Source organism: Neurospora crassa, linkage group V (assembly GCF_000182925.2).
Source record: "Neurospora crassa OR74A linkage group V, whole genome shotgun sequence".
Classification (NCBI taxonomy): Eukaryota; Fungi; Ascomycota; class Sordariomycetes; order Sordariales; family Sordariaceae; genus Neurospora; species Neurospora crassa.
Genome location: NC_026505.1, coordinates 4,997,487 through 5,019,097, shown reverse-complemented (window position 1 = coordinate 5,019,097; position 21,611 = coordinate 4,997,487). Strand labels below are relative to the sequence as shown.

The following is a 21,611-nucleotide window of genomic DNA, read 5'->3' as shown; positions in this document are numbered from 1 at the left end:
GTACATACCTCATCTGTTGTCTGTGCCGTCATCCGCCGCCTGGGCCAAACGTTAACGAGTGCTGTTTCTTTAAGGCGGCTCAAGGGCGGCTTGGCGTCTCGTATACCCCCCACATGGGCCTTGCATCGTGCATGCGGTACCTACATACCGCTGAAGATCATCGGAACGGCGGGGGGGCGTAGAACGGGGGAGGGCGGTAGATTCCCGTACGTCACCGAAACCCTGCGTGCCTAGAGGTACCTAGACACATTCATTCCACCCATTTCTTGTCCTCCCTTTTACAGCTTTGTCATTCTTCAAAAAAGGAGGAGGCAGAGTGGGAGCTCTGGCGGCGTGTTGGTTAGCGATCTCACTCAGCGCCCCCCAGATACACAAAACAAAGTCTAAGACGAAAACAACAAGCTCCCTGCCCCTGTTTCAACGGGAACCAGTCCATCCCCACCGCAACGGCGTCTCCATCTAGTTTTCTTGTTCCTGGCAGGAGTCCACTTCGTTCCCGAGAAGAAAATATCGAGATCAGACGAACCGCTTCAATCCATCATCTTTGATTTTCGTCCAATCCGACAAGACGCGCGAACTCTCCTTGTCGATATCATCTGTCCTAACGGGGCCCTGGTGAGCCATGTCAACCACCGCCACCATGACGATGACCGCCGCCCCCGTCATCGTCGAACCGGTCACCCAAACGTTATCTACCGCTCCTTGCTGCCCACAATGCGGTATCGATCTCGAGGGGACCCAACCCTTCTTGGAGATGCAGGCGGCCGTTCTCGATGCCCACAACAAGATCCAAGAACTTCAAAGCCAAGTGCGCCTGCTCAACGAAAAGGCTTCATCCGCCGTCGATCGTTGGGCCGACTACGAAGACGAGATAGCCCAACTACGAGGGCAACTCAAACAGCAGCAGCAACAACAACAACAACAACAACAACAACAACAACAACAACAACAACAACAACAACAACAACAACAACAACAACAATCCCAGTCCTCCCCAGTTGCGTCCCAAATATCATCACCGCAACAACAGCAACAACACGCCGATGCAGCCCTCGCCACCCCTCCCCAATCCGCAACCCCCTCCACCACTGCAACAGCCAACGCCTCCCCCGCCGCCCCTCGCAGCGTCAGCTCCGTCTCCTCCTTCCTGCCCACCGGCGCCGCCTCCCGTCTCTCCGCCTTCTTGACCTCGCGCAAATCAACGCCCAACCTCAAATCCGCCCAATCTTCTACCGGCCCTGTTCCTCATATGCCAACGCACCAATCCACCCTCTCGCAATCGTTCACTCTAAGCAGCCCCCTTCAACAACCGTTCCAGTCCACCTCCCCGTCCCTTCAGCACCAAAAAGAGATCTCCGACCTCCAGGCAGCCCTATCCCAAGAGAAATCCCTCCACACGGAAACCCGCGCCAAGCTAGCCAAAGCCGAAGCGAAACTAACCGCCACGTCGCGTGAGATTGAGGAGTTATCGGTGACCCTGTTCTCGGAAGCCAACGAGATGGTCGCGTCGGAAAGGAGGGCGAGAGCGAAGCTGGAGGAGCGGGTAAAGACGCTGGAGAAGAGAGACGAGCAGAAGAAGGAGAGGCTGGAAATGCTGGAGGGGGCGGTGAGGAGGATGGAGAGGGTTAGGGACGTTTTGAAGGAGACTTCGCAGGTGATGGAGCGGGGAACACATGGGAGTGAAGAGGGAGAAGAGGATAGTGATTACGAGGGGAGGTTACCGGTGGCGGTGATCAGGAGGCAGAACTCCAGGCTGGATCTGGATGATTGACGGTTGAAAGGAAAAAATAGTAATATCTAATGGTAACCTCCGGTGACATACAGGGAAGAATGTTGGTAATCCTAATATAATGTAATGACGGGGATCAGTGGGTATGTAACTTACTTAGTCTAGATCTTGGTTTTGGGCTGGCATCTGGCGGGGGGAAAAAGGGACACCAGGGGCAGGCAGGCAGGCATCATGATGAAATTGCATGGTCGGCAGGGCTTGGTTCTTTGGATATAGACGGAGTCGGGAAGGAGCACACATGGCAACAGCATTTGCTGGATACCTCTAGCACTCTAAGAGGCATGATAACAGTGACCTCGGAATAATCATAACTGCATTAATTTGGGTATACTTTGCTTTATTTCATTTTCGCTTGCTTTGACAATAATGATTTCTTTTATGCCTTCGCCCCATCCTTCGCAGAAGCGGATTCTTCTACGTTGACCTCATTTGTGGGCTGCTCCGGTGTTGGTGTCGGTGTAGGCTGCTTCTCGGTCTTGTCGTCTTCGGCCTTGATCTCCTCGGCCTTAACCTCCTCAGTCTTGACTTCCTCCTTCTTGACTACCGGCTCGACAGCCTGGGCCTTGCCCGCCTTGTCCTTGTTGTTCCACAGGTCCAAAGCCTTCTGGATCTTGGGTGCCCAGACTTCCTCACCCAGGGCAAGGTCGGAGTACTCCATGCAGTTGTCCGTGCCCAGGACAAACTCGCCTTGCCTGGATCTAACCAGTTCAGCCATCATAGCGCCGCACCCAAGCTTTTCCCCCAAGTCGTGGCACAGGCTGCGGACGTAGAAGCCCGAAGTCACGGTCATGCGAATCTTGGCAGCAGGAGGACCCTTGCCCTCCCAGGGGAACGGGGTATCGGGCGACGGTGGAGGAGGAGCAAGATCCAAACCCCTGTTTTTGGCGTACTTGTCCTGCTTCTTGTCCTTGCCCTTCTTATCTTTCAGAGCGCCGGACATCATGGGCTCAGCAGCGCCGGTCTCCGTCTTCCTCTTTTTGCCCGCGGGCTCCTCGGAAACCAGCTCATCGACCCGTTCCTCGGCCGCACGCTTGTTGCTTTCGTGGTTCGCCAACGCCTTGACCTCCTTCTCCACCACCTCCGGTATTAACGTTGCGGCCTCCTCTGTGCTGGTCGTGCCGTCCTGCTGGTTCTTAGCCACCTGCCACACCGACTTGACCACGTTCTTCTCGGCCTGCTCGGCCTCCTCCGTCGGCCACCGGTGGTTGTGCGTGCCGGGTTCGTACCACTCGGTCAGCTCGAGTTCCGTCACGTCGACCTCGCGGGTCTCGATCTCGCGGGGGATTGGCTTGCCCTCGCGCGCGTATTCGTATAGCGGCTTGCCGTTCATCTTGAGCGCCGAGTAGAGAGGAGGCATCTGCTGAAACTTGCCGCGGAAGGAGTTGAGCGCCTCCTCGACCTGCTCGCGCGTGATGGTGCTGTAGTCGCCCTTCTTGATGAGCTTGCCAACGCGGTCGTAGGTGTCGGTGCTGGCGCCAAAGACCACGACGGTTTCGTAGGTCTTGGTGCAGCCCAGGAAGTCGTGCAGGGCCTTGGTGCCCTTGCCAACGCCGAGGATCAGAACACCGGTGGCCAATGGGTCGAGGGTACCGCCGTGGCCGATCTTGACGTTGATTTCCCGCTTGGCATGGGTGCGGCGTTGCTTTTGGTATCTGCCCTCCTTCTCACGGAGCGCGCGGTCGGCTGCTAGGAGGGGCGCGAAGAGCTTGGACGGGTTGAAGTGGTGTTGGCAGTCGCGGATGACCTGGGCTGAGCTCATGCCATAGGGCTTGTTGATGGCTGTTTTTGGGTTCAAATTCCGTCAGTTTTGTGTCTTCATGATGCGCCTCTGGACGACGACTTCTACATATGTAATGCGCGCCAAAGACTGAAGGCGTAGTAGGTAGTGATGACATACCGAAGACGCCCTCGGCGAGGCTATTTTGTGCCATCTTGTAAATTGACCTCCAGATCATCTACAGTCTCTGGGGGTTGGATGTACAAGGAACGAAGGGTGATCCGGGACGGGAATTTACAACACAGCCTCTGCACCCGACTTCCGATGTGCAAGAACGGGTTCCCAATTGGAGTCTGCGCAAGACGGAAGCTCGCCCTCGAAAATTGCTAGACTCGGACCTGACACTGCAGGGGACCGGTCACTTATTTTAGGGCTTATCGTCCCTTATCAGCAGCGGATGCGGAGCCGGTATACAGGGGTTAAAGTGCCTGGGCCCCCACACTGACGAACCATTTGGCAATCCGAACCGTCGAGGTCGCGGATGTTGCTTGCTTGGGGTGTTGCTTGGGTGGACGAGTCGCGTCCATTGGCTGTTGCCCCAGGGCCTGTCTTTTAGTGAGAGAAGTATGTACTATCGCGTTACCATGCCACTCCCCCTCGAGATACCCTTGTTCTGACTGTTTTCCTTCACTTCCTTTGTTTTTTCTCTCTCTGATATCTACTCTCTGATATCTACTTTGTAAAATACTTCTATCTTCTCCCCTTGTCTCAGAAACGAACGCACTTTGATAAGTGTCGACTCGACCGTTTACGAGGGTCTGGAAGCTATCACCAGTGTTAACAGTTCGAAATCAAAATCCAGGCAAATTCCTCAACAAGACCAGCTTCCCGCCAGAGTTCCATGAAACTCGATATCTACAATCATATCACTGCCGAGCTGCTTTCGTGGGGTAAAACGACAACATGGCCGGACCAGGGCGCCCACGGCGCAGAAGAGGCTCTAGCGCATCCATCGACTCGACCGACGATAGGCGCCGGCGATGGACAAGAGAGTTGGCGATCCTTAAGCCGGTCACCCCAGGCACGTCGGATGACCTGTGGCCATATTTTGCCGTGTTGACGGATGCCACTATTTACCAAAAGGACGGAAAGACGCTGGCAAACCCGTTACATGTCGATCTCGAGGGGCCATTTATCGTACGCGGAAAACTTGAACCGGTGGAAGACGGTGACGACGAAGCTCGCGAATGCTGTAGGTTGATTTATTATCTCCCATTCCCCTTGGGTTGTTTCCCCGCTCAAATGCTAATAATCACCAAGTCCACAAGCCTTACAACAAAGCGACGTATATCGAAATCTCTAGATCGGAACGATACTCGATCGGATATGAACCTAACACCCTTTGGGTTTCTGGCGCATCGGGATGGTTCGAAATCATTCCCTCGAGGAAATACGAAACCATGTACAACGAGGTGATGGAGGCAATCACCCTATACTATGGCATCATGGGTCCGTACGAGGAGCACAAGAGGCTGCTAAAGAAGGCCGACAAGAAGAAGCGCAAGGATGTAAAGCCACCATCTTTGGACGAAATCTTCTTTTCATACGCGCTGACGGCAGGAGATGGAGCTGTCACGGTGAAAGAAGAAGTCGAGGCCCGATGTCTGAAGTGGGCACAGTTTCTGTTAGCTCATTTTCCCAAGGAATCCGAGATCAGATGGCAGGACACCGGGTTTGCCGCTTGGCTGCAATCAGCCCGCCCAGACCTTCAAAAGAAGATCAGCGACGTCGCTGCTGGATTGCTCACCAAGCCAGCTGCTGAGCCGGAAGGTTTACTTGCGCGGGACGATCACTCGCCTCAACCCCAAAGCTTAGCGATTCGTGAACCACCGAAAGGCGGCAGGACGACCAGGACCAGTCGACAGGCTAGTGAGCTGTCAGACCAACGCTCAGACAAAGGGAAGGGTATAGCCAGAGACAGCCCTGTGGAAACTCCGATCCCAGCCCCAGTGTCAAACCGACACCTATCTTCAAGTTCCCCTCGCCCTCGGGCGTCGCCCGCCGTCATCACTGGTAGTGACGACCTTCCCGATGACCCAGTCGACAGGCTCATCGTTCTGTTGGGAGAAGTTGCCCAACGTATTGACATCAAGACGGTGAAAATGTCAAAAATCAATTCGGACTTATTCTACAACTGCAGGATCAAATACTACAATGCCGCCAGGGAGCTATGCGAGCACTTTGCAAAGGATCTTCTTGAGCGACTACCACCAATGTGGGACAACACACCATATAGGGCTTGGCTCGAGGACGTTGTTGAGAATGGACGCCCTGCTCCAGTGGAATTCGTAGTGGAGGATATTCCTCAATATTTAACTCGTCGAACCCGGCGGCAAACACATATAAGTCGCTTGTCCAGCGCTCTCGGGCCTACCCCTAGTGTTGAAGCCGAGTCAAAGGATGAAGTCCGGGCTGGAAAGCAACCTCGGGTAGGCCGTCCATCCGGCAAGGTGGCCACCCTGCGTGTGGCAGGCTCCAAGCGACTCGCATCCGATATGATTGATGAAGACGAACTGCCGCCCCGGCGCGGACGAAAAGCCCTAAAAAGAACAGTCAGGGTGGAGGAAGACGAGGACAGTGACGCAAACAGCGTCATCATTGATATGACTGACAACACGGGCGTCATACCGAAAGACGCAGTCCGAATAGTAGTCCAGGCTGAGCGCCTCCCGACCATGTCACCGGCCGGTCCTAACGGGACCTGGACGTGCGATCAGGAAGGGTGCAACTACGTGGTCCGGTCGGCGGACGAGCCCGAGGGCCAGGATCTCATCTCGAAGCACTTCAAGGACCACGAGGAGCAGGCGCAGAAGATCAACTTGGCCATGGAGGAAAGTAAGGCCGGACATTTGCCTATCAAGTATGACTTTACTTTATTGTCTCATCCTCCACGTTGATCGTCGTCAATGACCAGTCATTCTAACTAGGCAGTCACAGTCATCTCCTCGATAAAATCCAGGCGATGGGAAAGAATGCCCTGGCTAAGAAACGGGGTTCGCTGAACGGGGAACCGCTGCCACTCCCGATCAAACGTCGGTTGTTGATTTAAGTCGACAAAATAAATGGCCTTCCTGCATTATTGCTCCTGCGGCCTCCATGAACCGATTTCGTCATGCGTGGGAGCAATTGCCTCGGACTTACAATGGCGGCTCGGAAAGGTCACCACTGGTAGTTGAATGATACCACCCTTTGTTCGTTGTTCTTATACTGTACCACACACAATGTACTTGGCTTTGGGTGGTGGCCAAGCTTAAATGAGATTTGGGATACCTGCGAATTAAGGTGTTTTGGAGTTCGTGGGGATTCAGGTTCTACGGAGGCTTGATTCGTTGTTGCCAGGTAGAGCATCTTTAAGGTGTCAAAGGGGGCTATGGCTAGAATACGTTGCTCATTAGTCTCTCACATTGCTTTGTGAAAGGGCAGGTCTACCTGCTGGCTGGCTGTGTACCTATACTCATGAAGGGTTCAAGCGTTGCTCTAAAGAGTTCAACGACGGCGAAGACTATCAGTGTTGTTTGGACCAGCGTGGATCATCTCGGGAAGTGTTCCTGTTTCCACTTCATCCCCAAGCATCCATTCTTCTTGCTCTGCTCGACAATTGGTATAATTGCTCCTGTTTGTTCGCTAGCTAAAAAAAATCGAATCGCTTGCCGACCAGTAAACCAGTAAAGCCAACGCTACGCTTTGCCCAGCCTGTCTTCCTGTATACACCTATTCCACTTCCTTCCTCCTCCTTAACTCTCCTCTCCTCTCCTCTATCGCATCCTAGGATTACTAGGCAACCCCATCCTCCCTCCTCCCGGCGGCAGTCTAGGTCCGCTCGGCAATCCCACATTTCCATGACCACCATCATAGCCCCCTCCTCCTCCTACGGACCCTGCCCTCTGCTGGGAAGCAGCAGCAGGCGGCGCAAACGGCCCAGTCCCACCCGAGTTTCCAGGACTAGTCGTCCTCGACCCGCCCCACAGCCTCTGCTTCAATTTGTCCTGCGCACTAATCCCACTGCTCCCACTGTGCTGCGCAGGCATCGACGCCACGCTACTAGCTGCTCCGCCTCCTGCTGCGGAGCCGTAAGGCCCCGATTGTTGATGGCCAGCGTACCCCCCATTGCTGCTGGTGCTGCCGGCTCGTAGACTCTGCGGCGCTCCTCCTCCTTGATGCTGTCCTCCTGCTTGATACCCACCGCCGCCATGATGGCCGGGGGCGGCGTTGACAGGTGACGAAGCAGCTGAGGAAGCAGCGGCGCCGCGGGCGAAAGGGTTTCGACTTTGCGCCGCACTTCCCTGTTGCGCTCCTGCTCCTCCTTTATTGTCCCATAGACTGCTTAATTGTTGTTGTCCCTGACCGCCATATCCATTGTACCTCTGTTGTTGTCCTTGCTGCTGCTGTTGTTGTTGTTGTTGTTGGACAGGGGGAGGAGCCTTGGGGTCGGGAGGTAGCCAGGAAGGAAAGTGTTGACCCTTTTCGATGTAGTAGGCGCGCAGGACGCGGCAGACGTGGGTGTCGTCTTCGGTGTCGCCGTCGGCTTCGCCCGAGAAGTAGGTGCGTTGGAGCTTGGTGATGTTGTTGGAGAGGTTGGAGTACCAGGAGGACATCTTGGTTGTTGTTATTGTTTGTTGCCTTTGTTGGTCGGGATGTTTGTTGTTTCGGATTTCCTATTGTGTAACGGGTGTTCTTGTGGATGGGTTACGTTCGGTTGGTGCAGTGTAATTAGATATCTGGTGTCTAGATATATTGTGTGATGTTGAATGGAAAGTCAGAGTGAGGTAGGTTTGGTTCTGTCGGTGACGAGGTGCTACGACCAGCAAGCACCCCTTGATCGGATCGCGAGATCGGGCGGTGGGAAGCTTCCTTGAGGTGGTTGTTGCGGGTAAGGGTATTTTTGCAATTAGCCGCGGTGTGTCGGTCAGGCACAGGCGTTGTGTTGTTTGGTTGGGAATTGAGGGTTTATTGGTGTCCCGCGATATAGGAAGGAAACCAAAAGTTCCCAAAGTTCTTTTCTTGTTTTCGTGGCCTTCTTTGAACGTGGAAGGTAAATTGATGGATTGATCGCCAGGAGAGATGCGAAAGGCGGCGTGGGTTCCAAGGGGCGTTTCATCACTGCGCGACCGTTACCTCCTGGCCTGAAGAGCCACTGCCCCACCTATAAATCACATACCAACCTTGACTTTACAGGGCCGCATGGCGAGCCTGTGACCGGGGTAGAGGTAATGCATGGATGCACTTTTGCTCCTCACATATCACAGGAACCGCAAAGTAGGTTAGTTCTCCAGATTGAACAGAGTTAAACATGAAAAGAGCTCTTGTTCTACGAGCCATGCAATCATTACATGACAGAATGTCAAGACCGGTGACCAATCTGCCAGATGCCAAGGTATCATCATCTAGTACATCAACAACAACAACAACAACAACCACGATAACAAATCTCCCACGTCCCTCTTTTAGAAAGCAAGCAACTTCTCCCTGTCCGTCTCGTGCTCCACCTCGATCTCCTTCTTTTTCCGTGCCTTCATCTTGGTGACCTTTCCTCTCTTCCTCTTGTCGCCAGCCTTTGTCTTCTTCTTGGTATCCTCCTCGCTGTCGCCCTCATCGTCGTCATCATCATCCTCGTCATCGTCGTCCTCCGCATCGTCCTCGTCATCGCTGCCGAGCCAATCCTCGATATCATTGAGCTCGTCGTCGGTCTCTTCGAAGTCGGACACGTACTCGACATTGCCGTCCTCGATCTCCTCCTCGAGCTCTTCCTCCTCCTCGTCCTCCTCATCCTCGTCCTCGATGCCCTCATCCAGATCCTTGTCGCGGGTACCCTCACCCTCCTTCTCAAGACCCTGCAGCACCTTCTTCCAGACAGACTCGGAGCAGTTGAGGGGCTGGTCGCCGTACATTCCTTGCCTGAGACGTTCCAGCAGCTCTCTCTCGATCGTCCTCTCCAGCTTGGCGGCAATGAGGGCCTTGCGCTCTCTGGCCTCTTCGCGGTGCTTGACCTTGGGCGCCATCTTGGGCACCAGCTTCTCGCCGAGACGGTCTTCCTCGGCGGCGAGTTTGCGCATGCGGGTCGCGACTTGTACGAGACGGGTGAGGCGCTGCTTGCACTTGTGGAGGAGGAATTTGGGGAAGTATTGAAGGCGATCCTCTATTTGCTGGAGGGCTTCGGCGTAGTTTTGCGACAACTTGATCTTTTCCCACCATTTGGAGGGCATGTGGGCTCTCTCAATCTGTAAGAAAGGGGAAGGGTGTGTCAGCTAGTTGGTCCCGGGGATCTGGTAGGTTTGCCACAAGGAGCGGATACGCACGGTCTTGATGTAAAGGTATATTGTGCCCTTGGGCGAGGTTCTGACGGTCGCATAACGGCTGTTGGCTAGGGGGCAGCTCTGCCTGTTGCAGAAGCCGCTGACGTTGTACTCATTTCTGCAAAAGTTGTTGCCCTTGGTTGTCTTGAGTTTGAAAGCACAGAACTGCTCTGTAGGGTCGAAGGTTAGCGACACTGCGGGGCAGGCAGGCCTTTTAACTTTCGAGAGACTGCGACATACGGTTGATGATCTGCCAGACGATTTCGTCAGACATGTTGACTGTGGTTGATCTGGCCGCCTTCTAATTGTCGGGGTATCTTCGAATTGGCGTTGTGGTGAAAAAGAAGGGTCAGCTTCTCGAAGAAGGGCGCAGGAGCAGGTCGTGTGTACGAGGAGATGGAGAAGACACGGGCGTGGCTGCGGTTGCCCGATAAAAATTTAGAAATGGATCTTTCTGAACTTTTGATGCAGTCGATGTGGTCCGTGCAATCGCTAGACATCCCAGCAGCTTTGGGGCTACAGCCAATCATCTTACAGCGATACCTTGAGAGTGGCTGCTCAAAGGTCTTGGCACTCGCTCTTGTTGCAGGGGGGGCTGTTTATTCAAGCTGCCATCGACGGAAGGTTCACCACGGCAGGGCATCTCTTTCTCAGTGACATCTCTCCGCTGAAGACATCACTTGTGTGAATTCATGTCTTTTGGTTGAGGTCAATGTTCCGCCATGCGATAAGACGAGCTGCTATCCACCGACCGGGAGGCTCTCGAGTCACTTCTTGTGCACTACGATCATGGCAGCAGCAGCCAACATCATGTCTTATCCGCATAGCAAGAAGCTATCATGAGTTTGGCCGTAGGGCGTCTGCCTTTGACGCCGTCTCTGGGAGTAAGGGTCAAGGTGGGAATCCTAGAGACTCGACTCTGCCCTTTCTCACCAACGACACCATCTATGCCCTTTCATCAGGGTCAGGAAGAGCTGGCATAGCCGTAATCCGTATTTCTGGACCCGGATGTCTTGATGTAAACAACCCCTCCCACGCCAAACATTCTCACTCGCTCCTGACATGACTAACACCAAGCAAAGGTCTACAACTCACTATGTCCCACCAAACTCATCCCCAAACCCAGATACGCCGCCGTGCGCACCCTGACCGAGCCCACCGAACCCGGCAACGATGTCTCATCACCATCAGCAGCTAACGCCAACAACGTCCTCGACACCGACGCTCTGGTCCTGTACTTCCCCGGTCCCAAAACCGTCACAGGCGAGGACGTCCTCGAGCTGCACGTGCACGGCGGCCCAGCCACCGTCAAGGCCGTTCTCTCCGCCATTCCCAAGTCCACTTCATCGAGTACCATCCGCTACGCCGAGCAAGGCGAGTTCACCAAGCGTGCCTTCCTCAACAACCGACTAGACCTCGCCCAAGTCGAAGCGCTCGGCGACACTCTCTCCGCGGAAACCGAGCAGCAGCGGCGGGCCGCCATCCGCGGCACCTCGGGAGTGTTGGGCAAGACGTACGAGTCCTGGCGTGAGCAGCTACTCCTGGCCCGGGGCGAGATCGAAGCCCTGATCGACTTTAGCGAAGACCAGCACTTTGACGAGTCGCCTACCGAGCTGCTGAGGAACGTGACCCGTCTCGTCAAAGAGATTTTGCATTCCATCAAGCTGCACGAGCTGGGCAGCCAGCGGAGTGAATTGCTTCGCAACGGCATCCGCATCGCCCTGCTTGGTCCACCCAATGTGGGAAAGAGCAGCTTGATGAACTTGATCGTTGGAAGGGAGGCGAGCATTGTGTCTTCTGAGGCGGGAACGACCAGAGATATAGTGGAAGCTAGTTTGGATATTCGTGGGTATCTGTGTTCGTTTGCCGACACGGCGGGGATTCGCACCCGCTCGTCGCTTTTGCCTGCTGAAGAGAAGGAGGCGTCGATCGGCAAGATCGAAGAGGAGGGTATCCGTCGGGCAAGACAAAAGGCTCTGGACTCCGATGTCATTATCGTTCTGGCTTCTGTCGAACCCCATCCCAACGGAGTCGAAGGCTACCGTCTAAACTACGATCTCTCAACCCTCGACCTCGCCTCGTCCGCACCAGAATCTCTCCTAGTGATCAACAAATCCGAGACGGTCCCTCCCTCCGTCCTGGCTCAATTAATCCAGTCCTTCAAAACCGACGTCCTCTCTACTGCTCTTCCTGAAGACTCTCCCCTCAGATCCCAAGACCCGATTTTGATCTCCTGCCGAACCGCCGAGCAACGCTCCGGGGGCGTTGACGACACAGACCCAGGCAAAATTCACCACCTAATTTCCCGCCTCTCCTCTTCCTTCGCTGAGCTGACTGCCATTCCGCAAGACATGGAGCACTTGCTGGGCGTCACGGCGAGGCAGAATGAGTTGCTTGGGCAATGTAGAGATGCGCTGGAGGATTTCATGGCTGAGGCGAACCCGAATCCGAACCCGGCTATTGGCGAAGGGGGTATTACTGGAGAGGAGGTGGAAGCGGATATCGTGCTGGCAGCGGAACACTTGAGGGTGGCGGCGGGGAGGCTGGCTGCCATCACGGGGAAGGGAGAGGCGGGGGATGTGGAGGAGGTGTTGGGGGTTATTTTTGAAAAGTTTTGCGTTGGAAAGTAGGTTGACGGTGGGAGTTGGGTAGAACGGATGGTGGTGGGATCAGAACAGTGTATGGCTGAGTTGTCAGTTGAATCAAAACGAAGAACAATATATGCTGAAGTCTATTCGTCTCTAAAGCCCTTTTGTCCTTCCTCTCTATGACTGCCATTATATCCTCCAAGCTGTTTGCATGAGTCCTACGAGGACTTAAAGTCTAGTCTATGACAGGTTAAAGATGAAGGGAAAAAGGACTTGGAAAAGCTGAAGTAAAACAGAGGGGAGAAGAAACCAAACCCAGAGACCATGCGCCCCTTGAATAGGTGAACCGCTTTGCTTCATCAGGATCGTGTCCAACACCGCCACTACCCAAATATAAAATTCCCGCCAAACAGAAAACCCCCTGAAACTCCCCAACCAATGCTTTGCCGTAAAAAGTGGCCTCCCTTTCCTCCCTTTCTCCCACATGCCCAGAAGAAAGATACCCCAGTCTAAACATCCCACCTAAAACTCCAATAAACTCCCAAAGATGCAATTCAAAGGTACCGTTGCCGGTATTGTTCTTGTACAAGTATCAAAACAGATTGTGCGAGTGTGTGAAGAAGAAGGAAAATCAGAAGTGTTCAGATTCACTTCTGCTCCTCATCATCGCCATCATCGCCCCTAGAGAGTGATTCTTCGTTAGCCACATATCGTCCATCTCAGAATCAAGTTGTGATTGGAAAACTTGGGTACTACTCACTTGTTGTAGCCAGAGCGGCCAAAGTTGCGGAACTTGTTCTCCTCGTCGTCATCACCGTCCTTGTTGTAGCCGGAACGACCAAAGTTGATGAGGTTCTTCTTGTCTTTCTCCTCGTCGTCGCCGTCCTTGTTGTAGCCAGAGCGGCCGTAGGCGACGGGGCAGCGGGTAGTGGAGGAACCCATGACAGCCATTGTAGTAGATTATCTTGTGTGTGTGTGTGTGTGTGTGTGTGTGTGTGGTGAGAGTGGGTTATGTTGTAGATAGATGAAATAAGGGTGAAAGTGAAGAGTGTCTATATATTAGTTTGAAGCTTTGAAAGGTTGGAAGCTGGTATGGTGATATATTATGTCTTGAAGGCCAATGTCGGTGATTGATGCTGAAGCTGATGCTGAGAAGAAACAACAACCTCATAAATCGGGCACATCCAAGGTCTTAAATAGGGCAATAGGAAACACCGAGAAACAGGCAACTGCGTTTTGGCTCGAGGCCAGCTTGAGGCCATTCCCGGAGTAAGCCATCTCGGCTAGGAAGCACCTTGGGGGTAGGTCCTGGGCCCCCCAAGCGCCGCAGCGGTCCGCGGTGTCTACGCATGACATAAGGAAACGGATCTGAGGTCCGTCATCAAGCATTGCCTACGCCCGGTGTATGGGGGTTGACTGGTGCGTTTCTCAGCAAAACCATGTTGTATCGTCAATCTTGTGGTACGGGGTTAGTAGTCACAGCCCCTCCGAAGGTGTCTAGGAAATAGAATCTCGTAGTTTAGGCTTCCATATGTCAAGGGGTACAAGCGAAGGCACCCAGATTTGATCCAGGAGAGAGGCTCTAAGCGAAGTAGATCCGCTCTTGCAAGTATGTACCGAAGTAGTCCCACAAGGCTGCTCAGGGCCTCGTCCAAGTGTCGTCTCTTTTGGCCTGTGTTCACCGGATGTTGTACAAATTCGGTCAGAGAGTATCGCTAATAGTAGATACGAACCGAGAAGAACCCCCCTAGCCAAGGCTTCAAGGCTTCCATTTGGGGGTTGTCAGAGCTGAAGGGCAGGCGGCCGCGATGTAACGGGAAGACTGAATGACGCTACAGTAACTGTAGGGCTGAGTCCACGATACACAAGGGCTGCGAGGATTTTGATAGGCCCCTGAGACGCCGAGTCCAGCGCATTGAGCGATGTGACTCGGGAGACATTGATGCTGTTCACTCCACCAGACCGCGCCGTCGGGTAACGTCCACACGTCGCTCGCTTCTTTCCATGTTGCTGACAACGCAGTCGAGCATCAGACTTCTTTGTTGGGAACGGTGGCTATGTGGATGCATTTGGCGGCTTCCAACCAAGTCGTCACGCCGAAATGTGTGGGTGCTACAGTCATCGTTCAAACATGGGTGCCGTACAAAGCCGCTCTTTGCCTGTCAGCGGCATGGACTATTGATGTGTATGTACCTGGACCCTGAGATTGGGGTGTTCTTCGGCGGTACTTTTGATTGAAGATAGCATCAATGACATTGGCAGGATTTCGGTTCGAGCTCTCAATGGTCCGGAGAAGACGATGCTGCCCTATCAACTGCCAGTTGGGGATTATGCAATCATCAAGATGCCGGATTCCCAGATAGGACTTATTCCACTTGAATGACCTAAAGTCCGAACCTCAACGGCTGTTCTCCTGCCACCAGACATCTTCCAGAAGCATGTTGAAAAGGGTGATTGGATCCCAGTTGCGTGGATGGATGAGACGCTAGAACACGCCTTCCGCAGCTTCCGTCTGCTTCTTTTGTGCCTCTGCTGTGCAGTTCTCTGCCACCTCCTTCTCATCACCAACTTGTCACCTGCCGGTTGAAGAAAGGAGGCACTTGGCACCACGCACACCGAGTCACTAAGTAGCAACTCGGATACCTACCCTTGGCTAGTCGACGCTTCTCGTGTATGTAGTGTATGTACGTATGTATGTTGATGACGAGACTGCGGCACTCGAGTGGCCTCTGCCGCTGGGGAACTGACCGCGGCGGCGCATTCGGCAGGTGTTGCCGGTTGCTTACGGCGTACAAGGAACCTAGAAGAGTTCAAATTGTTCGGTGTTTCGTTGAAAAGAAATCTGAAGCCGCCCGACAGGAGCCGCCGGCGTTTGTGGGGGTCACTAACGAACAAGGTACCTAACGGCACCCGACGGACTTCAACCCCCCGGCCCGTCCCCCGCACCGGGGCACTAACACAACACCTACCTACGTCAACATGAACTCCGTTTCCCTCTCCGTGCCTCCGGCATCCCCGGAGTATACCTCTTTATCAATACAAGAGTTGACTTCATGTGGCCAACTAATGCACCTGTGCGTGGTAGGCTTCCATTTCGCCCTCAAAATAGGTGTTAAAGCCACCGAGTCAGAGATGGACATCACTGCCGAGCACTGCCCCCTTTCCAATTGCAACCTTCCACTTCTGTTTGGCGCCTGCACTAACAATTTTTTGTTCCAGTCTTTCCCTTGCTTGGGAGAACCACTTTCACTCCCGCAACAACATACTATCAACCCTTTTTGATTCTCGGACTTTGCTAGACTGCAGTGATCTAATCCCCCCATGGCCATCTACATTCGGGGTAGCACAAGCCAAAGTGGCATTCTCGGAAGAGATGAGGTGCATTCCCAGGCTACACAGCATTCAACAAGACCGAGGTGTGGGGGTCTCTTTGAGGTTCGAATAGGTAGGCGTGGGTTGAATAATCCAACACATGACACAAAGCTGGCTGTCTGCAAGACATCTTTTTTCATTCTTAATCAGCAAAGTCCTGCCACGTCTGACAAGCGTCAAAGAGACTTGACAGCATTTTCACCGCAACTTCAACTCACCACATAGACTCCAAAGGTCTTTGTCCCTTTCCATTGCCCCCCCTCCCCCCAGCCCAGCCAGGCCACATCAATACGGCTGGCTGCCTGGCCCTACACCCGAGATGTGATGACGGCACCCCCCCTTTTCTTACTCAGTATTGAGCGAGCGGCTCTGCTAATCTCAAGTCTTAGCTCGGGAAGGATGCAATAACAAAACCCATTTGCCGACCCACTCCCGCGAATGTCATGCAGCCCTGCGGAAAAGAAGAAGCACGTGGGGTGGGAAGTCATGTCATCAGCAACAGTAGCCCAAGATTTAGCCCCAAAGTTGGGGGCTTCAGATGCCGTTCTTGACGGAGATGCCGCTGCATGTCATGCTCTATAGCCTTATCCCGCTCAAGTGAGGCGCCGGGTAAACAGCCGAGTCCTCATGGATGGTGCTGTGAAGCGGTTATGTTCAGAGGAAGCTGGTCGTTTCTTGGGCGTTGAAGCTCACAGAGAGAATCGCCATCCCGCTGTCATTTGAGCCTAGGTCTGAAACTAGATCACAAGGTCTGAGTCTCAGATGGGCCAAGTGCTGATGCTCATTCTCCCCTAGATCTCAGGGTACAGTTTGCCTATAGGAACTTTAACACAGGCTTTGATGGACTTACATAACGAAAGGACATGAAGTATCCTTTCACTGGGATAAGATGGTCAGGAAGAGCTATCCGTCAACTTTGGGATAGTACTCGAGTGACATCTGGCCTCCCAACATGTGGAGAGAAGCATGAGATAGCTCCTTCCTTTCCTAAGGAAACTACCACATCTGGTTTCTAGATTTCCGGGTCAACTAGCACGTGCCAAGTCACTTGATTACGTGTTAAGCGTTTCCCTTCAGTGCGACTGAACTCAACTCTGGCGTTGAAACCATATTTTCGTCCCAGTCATCCATTCTGTTTAGCGAATCCCAAAGTCCCAAAACACCGATTGATAGATTCCATGAGCTTCTGGCACACCTTAGATGAAGGTAAGCTGCAGAAGTAAAGTTCTTCTCGCAGTGGAAAGTCATCGCATCATCTGATAATCTGAACTAGTCAGCACGCTTTGGTTAGCTGTCAACAATGAAAAGCTCCCCATCCGACCGACCTCCAACCAGACGAACGAGAATAGTTTGCATCAGCGACACCCACAATTGCACAATTAAACTACCCAAGGGTGACGTTCTTATCCATGCAGGTGACTTGACAAATCAAGGGAGTCTTTCAGAGGTAATGGTTACCATGTTCTTCCCAAGCTGACCTTACAAACATTTGGCAAATTTGTCACTCATTTCGCCAAACTGACACTCATAGCAAACAGCTCACCAAAGCAATTCAATGGCTAGAAAAAGCCGACTTTGAAGCCAAGGTCGTCATTGCCGGTATGTCTCTTATCAGTCCTCACCCCCAGTTACCCCTCGTTAGCCAAAGAAACGGACACTCACCTTTGTTCACTCCACAGGAAACCACGACAAGGCCCTGAACCCGGCTCCATCTTCCGAGTCTTCCCAGCACCAAGCTCTCTCTCCAGAATCCTGCCACTTCCACAACCAATCCCTGCCCAATCCAAAAGAGTGCCTATCTCTTTTTGCGACTCACGGCCCATCGATAACCTATCTCCGCCATGAGTCCGCTGAGATCAAGCTCACGCAACCAAAGGGGCCGAGGACAAAGTTCAAAGTATTTGGAAGCCCTGGGACTCCTGGACTTGGAGAGAAGTGGGCGTTTGGATATGAAAGGGATGTGAACGATCCGAATCGTGCGAGATATCCACACCAAGAAAATGGAGGCGGCAGGGCAGTCGCCACGGAGATGAAGTCTGGTAGTCAATCCAACCCTGAAAAAGAAACCGGCAGATCTGACCCACAATCACACTTCTCGCCCATTTCGAATTCCATCTCTGCCAAAGAAATTTGGTCCTCCATCCCTCCAGATACGGACATCATCGTGACACATACGCCTCCTTACGGACACTGCGACCTTGGTGTCGTCCGCGGGTCAGACGGGTCAGACGACGGCGGCTCGCCCTCAAAAACTGGAGTGACTGGAGGGGAAGAAGCAGAAACAAGAACAGAGACAGACCGGCATCTGGGCTGCCAGTCCCTCCTCCAACGCTTATCAGTCGTTCGACCAAGACTGCACGTCTGTGGGCATGTACATCGCGCGAGGGGGGCTGAAAGGGTTCGGTGGTCACCAGTCTCGTCTCCTTCCGCCTCTGTTTCAATGGGAATGGAAGATGATGGTGAAATAGGATGGATAGAGTCCACAACAGAGAAATGGACGGATCCAAGCCCGGATCCAAAGTCAGGGAAGATCAGTTTGGTTGACCTGACGGGTCGCGGTCGTGGGGAGGGAAGCGGGAAATTAGACTGGGTTGACGTTGACACCGTGATTGGTAAGTCAACAGGAGGAAGAGAAGGACGAAAGGAAACGTGTGTGGTTAACTGCGCGATTTTGGCGAGCAATTATCCTCATGTAGGAGGAAAGAGGTTTCACAAGCCGGTAGTTGTGGATTTGGAGTTACCGGTTTGTGAGGAGAGTCAAGATTGTTAGGAAATACTGGATCAGCAAGAGGATTGGAAGAGTTGCGGTCAGAAGGACGAGGAGATGAGCCTGCCGAAAGAAAATTAATTGATTACAGAGACTGAAGTGATGGAACAAGAGAATCCCAAAGGAAAGTACGAGATTTTGACTATCTCGAACCGGGGAGGTACGACTACAGACTTGCTCCAAAGATTTAGATGTCGTAACCAGAAGTAGAAAACAGGGCGGAGAGGAAGGTGGAACCCGGCATTCTACTTGGAACCTCGCTCTTTCCTAGATAATCATATCATGTGTGAGAGAGGTCCAGTCCTTGGGAAAGGGCGAATGTTCAGACGACAGAGCTGAAGGCAGACACTCAATCTCATATCTCAACTGGAGGGATATACGACAACAATATCCAGAAAGGCAAAGATACCTAAGCGTGAAACAGAGAAAACTGAGATCAATAACTGTCAGATCCCATAAGGCTCATAGTCAGTGCCGGTATCCAAAAATCTTGGTGACAGCTACCACAACGGAAGAAAGGCATTGGGCCTGATTTCAAGGTTTCAACAAAATATTATAACTCAACAAGCATTATTTCCATGACGGGAAGAAATTCAGGTAATTGTGACTACATGATACCTACGTAAGCTTCTATCATCATCTATCAATTATGAAGACGGTCCTACTACCTTTTTACTTCGTTCAAGCTCATCATAGTCGTTGTGTCATCCCAGACCACGAACACAAAGTGAAGAGATTTCAAGCAGGTACTGGATGACTTTTCTGTTTCCCTTCTCTTTCTGACTTGGGTCGGATATTCTGAAGGTTTCTTACTACATCTGCTCGAGCAAAGCTCCTATACGGAACGACGTTTCCTATGCGAGGAGTCTCCTTCGTACCTCTCAGCTTTGTCTGAATGACCATCTTCATGAAACCTCCCTTCTTGTGGCCTGCTCCATCGACTAGGGTCATTACTAGATTAACAACCCAAAAGCGGCATTCGACTACCCTGTGCAGAATCTCTCAGACAGGACCTGGTCCAATGACCCGAACATCCGGCTCTGATTATCTGTCCTTGTATTTCATGTCGTACCGTAAACCAACAAGTCTAGAGGGTAGGTCAACAAGGCCCCGACCTATATTCCACTATCCTATCTGTCCAGTCTCTTTCGGATCCGAACGCAGAAGAAACTCCGAAAGTAACATACCCTTCCATTTTCTAACTCAAACTATCGACTCCCTACGTCTTCTCCTCTTCTCTTAAACGTGACCGCCTTCCCATATGAACCCACTTCGTCAATCCTTTTCACATGCTCAACTGGTTACATCTATCTGTCTCTTCCGCTCTTCCGCTTTTCCGTTCCGTCTCTGAGTCCCGACAAGAGGGATGTCACCGCCTACCCTAAACTCAACCCCTGGATCTCCCCATCTAGCCCTTAGTAAGCTAGTTCTGCGTATACCTACTATGCATAAGCCTCCACCGGTTACTCAATTGACTTCATTGCAGCCATCCCCATCCCCGCCCCCATCGACGGAACCATCCCACCTCCCTACCCGCCACCACCCGCAACCATGTACCCAAAAGGCGACTCAAAACCCATTCAGTTGGTTCAGCCCTCAAGATCTCCCGTAGGCAGTCCCATCCAGTATCCACCCAGGGTCCCATCGGGGAATTGACCTATCAAAGCTCAGGTTCCAAGTCTTAACCTAACCCAATCGAACTGAATGTGGATAAGCATCAACGGTTCTGATCACTGTCGTCGTGCCACGATTGCTTTTTTTTGCCAAGTACCGTTTTAGCTATCGCGTCAGCCCGGACTAACACGCTGAGTTCCTGACTACGCCAACAGCGAAGCTGAACTTGTTTAGTCCAGGAAGATCACGGATCGGGCAAGCCGAAAACCACACCGTCGGCTTCTCGACTTCGGTGTAGAAGCGAGGGAGAAGGCCTCCGCGTCTTCTGGAGCCTATCATAGGCTTTTGGGCGGGAGCTTAGTTCGGGTGTTTAAATGCCGGTCACGAGGTGCAGGTACCTGACGAGTATTAGCTTTGTAAGTTTGACAATCTGACTGACAAATCGGCCGTCGGTCGGTCAGTCGGTCGGTCGGTCGGTCGGTCAATGTTGGGGTGGATGTGAGTACCATCTTCGGGCCTGTTTGGATAGATATCCTAGATCGGTATCCTTACTCGTTGCTATCACGTAGCCTTCGTTATCTGCTTCAATCTCCTCGGTCACAGTTTCCAACCATGGATAATCGAGAGGATAGGATAGGATACCTACGTACCCAGACCGCTTTCTTTGCCTCACTTCATCTTACCTACTTTCCTTGACCGTTCCACCCACATGGCACCCGTTTTGGGCTGCTCATGTCGTGACACGAACGGCGGCCCCCGTTTTTTCGGGCTATGCCATCATAGCACGCACCTTGGCTTTGACAGTCCGACAGGTTGCCAGTTGATCCCTTTGGCCTAGCTTTGTGGGTTTGATGGGGGCCCGCCGTAGAAGAGTCAACACGTGTCAGGCCTCACAGGTCGGGTTGGACCTATCACCGCCCGCTATGCATTTCTCTTGTTCTCCCTCCAGTTCGAGGATGTCAAGCTTTTGCGCTAAATGGCCAAACGTTTCGGGTAGTCGATCCGGGGTCGAAGGCGGAGACCACACCAGACGGCTTGGAATGCGAGACGGATGGTGTCCAGAGCGGTCTGCCTCGGAAAGCCACTGATGGACGACGCCGGAAACTGAACCCGGGTCGAACCTAAGAACCATACAGCTGGTAGCTTGAGCACTCCCAACCTCTGCCATTGGCACGCGACAGCAACTTCGTTGATCCGTTGTCAGTGTCTGTTGATCGTCGAAATAGGATCATCGCGGGCTCGTTGCAAACAAAGCCGGCCGTTTCCACTTGCCTACACTAACGTGTAGGCGACATTTCCGTAACGCTGATGAAGTCATACCAGGAGGTTGCCATGTGGGATTTGCGGGCGAACCGGCACTTTGGGAGGTCTTGGGTCTCCATATTATGGTACAATATGGCGGTTTGACACA

At 52.8% G+C, this 21,611-nt stretch overlaps 8 protein-coding genes across 8 annotated transcripts; 4 read left to right on the top strand and 4 right to left on the bottom strand.

Annotated features, from left to right (window-relative positions):
• The first annotated feature begins 267 nt into the window (after positions 1-267).
• On the top strand, positions 268-2,116 carry NCU04154 (hypothetical protein). The gene has a single exon (XM_956217.2). It carries the CDS (start codon positions 623-625, stop codon positions 1,769-1,771), a length of 1,149 nt encoding a protein of 382 aa, XP_961310.2. The 5' UTR covers positions 268-622; the 3' UTR covers positions 1,772-2,116.
• Positions 2,084-3,875, bottom strand: NCU04153 (pseudouridine synthase). Its single transcript, XM_956216.2, has 2 exons — positions 3,687-3,875; positions 2,084-3,568 (listed from the first exon to the last, which is right to left on the bottom strand). Exons 1-2 carry the CDS (start codon positions 3,742-3,744, stop codon positions 2,166-2,168), a joined length of 1,461 nt encoding a protein of 486 aa, XP_961309.2. The 5' UTR covers positions 3,745-3,875; the 3' UTR covers positions 2,084-2,165.
• Positions 3,876-4,123: 248 nt separating this feature from the next.
• On the top strand, positions 4,124-7,815 carry dim-7 (defective in methylation-7). The gene is made up of 3 exons (XM_956215.2): positions 4,124-4,758; positions 4,827-6,426; positions 6,504-7,815. The coding sequence occupies exons 1-3, from the start codon at positions 4,470-4,472 to the stop codon at positions 6,613-6,615; spliced, it is 2,001 nt and encodes a 666-aa protein (XP_961308.2). The 5' UTR covers positions 4,124-4,469; the 3' UTR covers positions 6,616-7,815.
• Positions 7,126-8,634, bottom strand: NCU04151 (hypothetical protein). Its single transcript, XM_956214.2, has one exon. The coding sequence runs from the start codon at positions 8,159-8,161 to the stop codon at positions 7,322-7,324; it is 840 nt and encodes a 279-aa protein (XP_961307.1). The 5' UTR covers positions 8,162-8,634; the 3' UTR covers positions 7,126-7,321.
• A 192-nt stretch (positions 8,635-8,826) lies between these two features.
• Positions 8,827-10,280, bottom strand: NCU04150 (66S preribosome component MAK16). The gene is made up of 3 exons (XM_956213.2): positions 10,100-10,280; positions 9,863-10,029; positions 8,827-9,784 (listed from the first exon to the last, which is right to left on the bottom strand). The coding sequence occupies exons 1-3, from the start codon at positions 10,131-10,133 to the stop codon at positions 9,011-9,013; spliced, it is 975 nt and encodes a 324-aa protein (XP_961306.1). The 5' UTR covers positions 10,134-10,280; the 3' UTR covers positions 8,827-9,010.
• A 209-nt stretch (positions 10,281-10,489) lies between these two features.
• On the top strand, positions 10,490-12,598 carry NCU04149 (mitochondrial GTPase). Its single transcript, XM_956212.2, has 2 exons — positions 10,490-10,877; positions 10,942-12,598. The coding sequence occupies exons 1-2, from the start codon at positions 10,572-10,574 to the stop codon at positions 12,487-12,489; spliced, it is 1,854 nt and encodes a 617-aa protein (XP_961305.2). The 5' UTR covers positions 10,490-10,571; the 3' UTR covers positions 12,490-12,598.
• Positions 12,560-13,398, bottom strand: NCU04148 (hypothetical protein; the record flags this gene model as incomplete). The annotated part of the gene is made up of 2 exons (XM_956211.2): positions 12,560-13,128; positions 13,208-13,398. The coding sequence occupies 2 exons, from the start codon at positions 13,396-13,398 to the stop codon at positions 13,095-13,097; spliced, it is 225 nt and encodes a 74-aa protein (XP_961304.1). The 3' UTR covers positions 12,560-13,094.
• A 2,845-nt stretch (positions 13,399-16,243) lies between these two features.
• NCU04147 (Ser/Thr protein phosphatase) lies at positions 16,244-19,022 on the top strand. Its single transcript, XM_011396318.1, has 4 exons — positions 16,244-17,025; positions 17,093-17,266; positions 17,358-17,418; positions 17,499-19,022. Exons 2-4 carry the CDS (start codon positions 17,120-17,122, stop codon positions 18,587-18,589), a joined length of 1,299 nt encoding a protein of 432 aa, XP_011394620.1. The 5' UTR covers positions 16,244-17,025; positions 17,093-17,119; the 3' UTR covers positions 18,590-19,022.
• The last annotated feature ends 2,589 nt before the right edge of the window (positions 19,023-21,611 follow it).